Source organism: Silene latifolia, chromosome X (assembly GCF_048544455.1).
Source record: "Silene latifolia isolate original U9 population chromosome X, ASM4854445v1, whole genome shotgun sequence".
Lineage (NCBI taxonomy): Eukaryota > Viridiplantae > Streptophyta > Magnoliopsida > Caryophyllales > Caryophyllaceae > Silene > Silene latifolia.
The window spans coordinates 52,064,499-52,071,172 of NC_133537.1; the positions used below are offsets into that span (position 1 = coordinate 52,064,499).

Genomic DNA, 6,674 nt, shown 5'->3' on the forward strand with positions numbered 1-6,674 from the left:
TTTTCCAATCATCTTCATCATCTTCCATTTTTTTCTTCAAATCTTTACTTATGTCAACATCATCATCAAGGTGGGGAACCCGACCAATTGAAGGCCTTGATTTTAAGAATCAAATTTGCAATCGTTGTGAAAGAAACGCTATCATCATGATTTCCGGGACAGCTACTAATCCGAAGAAAGCTTTTTTTAAGTGCGTAACTTGCGATCGTTTTGTGTCGTGGTTGACTGAAGATCATTTAACAATAACAAAAAAGTTGAATATAGCATGTCAAGATGAAGGTGATGATGCATCAAGTGGAAATGTCATGAAAGAGCAAGTGATAGGTATAAAAAAGGAGATTTCGGAAATGACAAGGATGATGAAGTTTTATTTCAAGTGTATCTTGTATTTGTTTGTTTTCATTATGTTGGCCATTGTCATGAAGTAGTTACTATTTCCAGAAATGTATGAATTTGCATCAGTTGTTATGTATTCAAGAAATTTAAGAAATTTAAGAAATTTCAGAATTTAAAACCGTCATGTTTTTTGAAATAAACAACGTTCAAATAGTCAACTAACATAATAATCCAACATAAAAAATGTCTTCAAAACCGTACAACATAAATGAAAACAAACACAAACTAGTTACCATCCTCTTGGTCGCTATCAGTGTACACACCATCCGATCTCGTTTGAACAACATCACCGGGTGTTTGACGAGGTCCTCGCCGACGTATGATATCCCCTGACCCTCTCAATCAATGGGCCGACGTTCTTCATCATCTTGCGGAGGAAGGCAAGCTGTTTCTTGTCATCCTTAATTTTTTTGGCCTCGTAAAACTGAAACATTACAGCACGTGCAGTCTGCAAATTGACAAGAACAACTAAAACATTATAAACATTATCGAGGAACAGTAAGAAAATTATATCGATTATTACAACAACTGTAAGTAATATTATTACCTCAGCAGGAATATCAAAATCCTCATGTGGCGGGGGGGCATCATGGTGGTCGGGATCAATGATGAACGGGTGAGAATTCCCATTAAACCAAGCCTCATACTCTGGCTCCGTCTCACCTGGGAAGCTAACTGGTCTCGATTTACGAGAAAGCTGAACCACGTGATCCTGCCAGCAATCCCAAAGATGATCAGTCTCCCCAACCCCAACACTAACCTCGTACCCGAAACCCGAAGCAGGACGATGCGCTGTCAATCTCATAATGGGATTGGGTATGATCTGCACATACCCAAACTGTCGTAAACACCGATCGCCGGGTACGGCTCCGCTATGTCCATGAAACGAATACAACCGGTATACAAAGTACGAGGATGATACTCCTCCTGACGCGGCCCGTACGGATCCCACCTAATGGAAGCACAAGTAAGCCCATCTAACAACCTCCGATACTCCAACAATTTCTCCGCATTTTGAGCGAAAGGACCAACGGATCTCCAAGAACACGACCGAGGCTGAGTAGGGTCAATTGCCGAAGGTGGACCGGGTCTGAACATAGGAAAATACTCATAGATCCACGATTGCAACAAGGTCAAGCAACCACCAATAGTCTTCACACCAAAGACGTGAAGCCACCCCCAATTGTCGGTACATGAAGGCAAGTACACCGGCTCCCCAAGCGTAGTCGTGTACACCATCAGTATCATACACTAAAGGAAACAAGCGAGGACGTAACCTATCACCTGATTTGTCGACAAAAAGTGTCGACCCCAACACCTGACCAAAAACCCCGAGCAAAAACAACATCACAATTAGCTCTCGCCGTTTCACAACCGCATCTACCAATATACCCCACTCTTGTAAATAGGGACCTTCTTAGTAGAGTTTAACGGCAACCTCAACTTCTCTGATGAAATCCCAAAGAAGCCACATACATACATAAGGGGATCCGCCAACGTCCCGTCATTACTCTCCACCTTACAACGGTTACCAAAGAACCGAACGCCTAAGATCTGCGCAACATCGTGAAGGAGTATGGACATATCCCCAAAAGGCATGTGAAAACTGTTGGTGTCGGGTTGCCATCTCTCAACAAAAGCAGAAATAAGGGGCATGTTATAATTCTCGGCCATGGAATCTAATAGGTGAGAAAGACCAGTACCGTCATAAATAGTCTTAACGGCCGGAGGGAGTTGCCAACAACTCAACAACCTCGTCTTACCAAACCGGTGGTAACCGTCAAACCGGTCGACCAACCTCATTAGGAGTCGCCCATATGGTGTTGGCAATGTGGCCCCCGAAGCTAGGAATCACGTGGGGAAAGTCAGGACCACCAGGAACACGATGATCGATCAACCAAGAGACATCCTTACCCGACTTCTTCTTCGGAGCCACCACACTACTAGAACTACCATCCGACCTCCGCTCGAAACGCCCCTCCTCATTCCGTCTACGTGGCACCCTACGCACTCGCTCAATACCCGCCTCCTCCTCACCTATCACATCACCAGACCGAACCAGCTCCTCCTCCACCCGCTCATCAGTCCACGAATCGGTACTCACATCTCCAACCTCAGACTCAAACTGGAGCCCCTTTCGAGCTCGAACGTGACGGTCATTTCCTCCACCGGCCATCTATTCCAAAAAATAAGTTTAAGTAAATTAAAATTTTAAAAAAATAAAAAAAATTAACCCGGAACGGGGTTTATTAATAATAATTAATTAATATTTTACGTAAACTAAACGAGACGCAACAAAATTATATTTACAACAACTTGATTACTTAAATTAATAAAACAAAGAATTTATAAATATAAGTTTATGTAAATTAAAAAATAAATAAAAATACAAAATATCCCCAAAAGAAGTTTATTAGTGATAATTAATTTATATTTTACATCGACAAAACGAGACGGAAAAAATATATATTTACAACGACTTCGCCACGAACGACAATTATTATTAATAATTTATTACTTTATAACGATAACAAAACAAGACGGAAAAAAATTTATTTTGTAAAAAAAAAAAAAAAAAAAAAAGTAACGAGAAATTCTAAAACAAAAAAAAAAAAAAAAAAAAAAAAAACACGACATAATGGGCTGAGACGAAGGATTTCCTCGTCCCAGACCAGGCAACGAAGGATTTCCCCGTCAGCCCATTTTTCAGACGAAAGAATCCTTAAATGCGGGCTTGGCCTTGGACGAAGATCCTCCTCGTCCCAGTCCCAGGTATTTTTTTTTTTTTTTTTCGATTAATTGATACGACTAAATCCGATTCATATCATAGCACCTATCCTAATTCCGTCACTAATTTGGCATCTATCCTAATTCCGTCACAAATTTACAACCTAGACAAAATACTACAAAAAAATTTTTAATAGTAATCACATACCTTGTTCAATGCTTGAATTCGTGACGGAAATTATGCGGTCGATACGTTTTTTTGTTGAAATTTGAGTCGGGTTTTTTTATTTTCAAAATTTCGAATTTTAAAGGTTGTTATTGAATAAAAAGGAAAATATAAGGGGGAGTGTGAGGGAGGGGCAAATTTGGAAGTTCATTAAAATTGTCGACGATATTTAGTAATTTGTCGACGACCTTTAGCAGCCAGACTTAATAACCTTATAATCTTTAGTGCAAGCCCAACACTCTTCAATTCCACGAGAAAAGTTTTGCTGGCTTCATAAGCCCAATATCACTATGGGCCATTTCTTATAAGAACCCACCATTTGAATCTCATCTATGACACGAAGCCGCTAACGACCCGTTTTATTTAACACAAAATCTCATTGAAGACGTCACGTATCCGTCACTTTGGAGTGACGGATACCATTTCCTCTCACAAATGACCCAAATAGAGGAGAGAGGGAAGCACATGGAGGTGTCCCCACCTTGTCCCCCCTATCCGTTTTGTGAGTGGGATTATCCGTCACTTGCTCCGACCCGTCTTCAGCAAGACTAACTGTTTACTTAAAATGTCCAATTGTTTTTTTTTTCTTTCTTTTTTAGTAGACCGGTGATAATAATATATGGAGTAATATCCTATCCATTTCTCTATTTTCTCCCCTTTTGATCGCATGTTCTTCAACGCGATACTTTGACCGCGTTTTTGGTTAAATTATATGTTCAATTTTTTTTGTTGAAAATATAATTTTGTGAAAGATTTTTTGAATGGTAAATACAAATATATTATTTTCTTATGACAATTCAATATAGTTTTTACGGCTAATTCCTATGATCCCCTGACTTTTGCACTTTTTTTCGCAAATACCTCTATTTTTGTCAAAAATATTTGACTGGTTGTATCTCTTAGTTATAAGATTGAAAAATCGCGAATTTTTTTTCCTAAGTTTATTGTCTTTAAGAGATCTTTAATTTTAAAAAATAGTCGTGTTTTTTTGATATTTTTAGAACGGAGTTACGACTTGTTAAAATTTATATTTTTAAGAAACTTTGACCAACTTTTATTTTCGATCACATATTCAGAAAATAAAGTTTTTTTTTTCAAAATAATTACCTTTTTGAGATCTACAATTTTAGAAGAAAAATTGCGGCTTTATGAAATCATGACTAGGAAATATGCGCAGTTAAAGCAATGTTTGAGAAATGTATGAGCATTTATTTGGAGTAAAAATGCAAATTTCAGTGTTTTCTACACTCTAGACTCTAGAGAGTGATTATTATTCCGGTAATTATTTTAACAGTTAATCTTGCTGAAGACGGGTCGTAGCAAGTGATGGGTAATACCACTTACAAAACGGATAGGAGGGACAAGGTGTGGGCACCCCCATGTGCTTCCCTCTCTCCTCTATTTGGGTCATTTGTGAGAGGAAATAAATGGTATCCGTCACTCCAAAGTGACGGATACGTTTCGTCTTCAATGAGATTTTGTGTTACTTTAACTAGTTTTAAACCCGTGCAATTTGCACGGGTTTGCCTTTTCAATTTATTATTATCAAAATATTTATTTATTATTTCTTCATCTCGATCCTTTGTTTACCTATTCTATTTATAGGGCCTCATTCAATTGTTTACCTTTTTATATGGGAAATATTTTTAAAGGATAATTTGATCATCTATATAACTCCTTTCAGATTTTTACATTAATTTGTATCAATTGGATTTTTCCACGTCTTTGTCTTTTGTCTAGAAAACTTGTGAAGTAAATTTAGTTGATTTTGTTTGGTGTAAAAAGTTTACGTATTGGGACCCTAACTCGAAACTCTAATCCGAACCGGTTTTACTAAATGCGCGACCTGTTACCTGTATCATCTGACTCAAACTTGTGACCTGTAGCATGAGAGATTTGCGTCAAAGCTTGGGCTCGGACGTGGATATCCCACACATGGTCTGAATTTTAGTTTTTTTTTATTTAAGAAGTGTTATAATAATTGTTAGATATACTATCGCTGATACATTAATTTGTTGAATATTCATTATAATCTTCTCTTGTAAATTAAATATGTCAAATTTGTATCTTTGTTATTAATTTGTATAGATTTTGTAATTCGTTGAACTTTGTTGTTAAATTTATTGTACTTTTTATTTAAAGAGAGGAAAATGTGAGACAAAGTGAGACTTTTTAAGTCATGGATAATGTTGAAGAAATGGGAAAAAATGTCGATAACACTAATATATTAACTTGTTGTACTTAATATTTTGTTAGTTTGTTAACTGATTACATACGTACATTCAGCAAATCAGGTTGGAAAAATGCTTAGCAATTCTTTACGTTTCTATTTTCTCACCGAATCACCGTTAACTTATTTTTTATAATAGACAAATTATTTGTAATAACAATTATAACAAATCTACTCTAGTATAATTGACCTAAACTACTACGGTGTAATTAATGAAAGATAATTTCTTTATAGAGCGAAATCTATTCTACTATAATTAACTCAAATTAACACATCCCCAAATAATTAAACAAATAGAGAATCATAAATCATCTATTGTTGCACTCAACTCATCCTATATCTCACACCTGCATGACTGCATCTTTAACCCATTCATTTTCTATCCCTCTCATAGTCTCACATCCCTGATCTCGCCTCTCCATATTCATTTTTTCCCTAGCTCATCTCAATAAGGCTACAAATTCATAATCTAAAATCCTAAAGCTTATCAACCAACTCAACTCGCCTCGCCTTCTAATCCGATTTACCAAAACTCAAATTCATAACCATCTTCCCCATTATGATTTTTATTTTAGTTGGTGAAATCGAGTAATATAATATAGAAAAAAAGATTTATGTAACTATGTAGGTATGTCTCAAAGAGTCAAAGGTTAATTTTTGTTCAGTAATAATAATTTTTGATTTCATTTCACAATTATTTTTTAGTACAAATGTTATTGCATAAATAAGACTATACATCCAGATGTATATGAGCATGGTAAATCCAATATAAATCTAATTGGGCTTATATGTAATCTTTTCGAGCTTTTAAAAAAATTTAAGTTACATTTTAATTTTTAAGGGGTCAAAATTAAGATTTAATTGAGCTTATATGTATTATTTTTGAGTTTCTTTATAATATATTTAGTTTAAAATTTTTATAAATGCGCTCAGATTCTTTCCAATAAAACTCGTAAAATATACATAGAATCTCAAATTCTTTATTATAAAGTTCTAAATCTATACAACCATATGTATACAACTGGTTGTATAGTCTACTAATTTAGGTTATTGGTAGTATATAAGTTATACCAGATACTAGTAATCTACAAATTT

General features: G+C 35.8%; 1 protein-coding gene across 1 annotated transcript; it reads right to left on the minus strand.

The window, feature by feature from the left end:
* Window positions 1–507: 507 nt before the first annotated feature.
* On the minus strand, window positions 508–2,056 carry LOC141621394 (uncharacterized). The gene is made up of 2 exons (XM_074437935.1): window positions 944–2,056; window positions 508–844 (listed from the first exon to the last, which is right to left on the minus strand). Exons 1-2 carry the CDS (start codon window positions 1,199–1,201, stop codon window positions 683–685), a joined length of 420 nt encoding a protein of 139 aa, XP_074294036.1. The 5' UTR covers window positions 1,202–2,056; the 3' UTR covers window positions 508–682.
* Window positions 2,057–6,674: the final 4,618 nt, after the last annotated feature.

Coding starts and splice junctions, on each gene's coding strand:
- LOC141621394 (XM_074437935.1), bottom strand. CDS start 1,201: ATGAGATTGACAGCGCATCGTCCTGCTTCGGGTTTCGGGTACGAGGTT. Junction 845..943: donor ATTTTGATATTCCTGCTGAG/GTAATAATATTA, acceptor GTCAATTTGCAG/ACTGCACGTGCTGTAATGTT.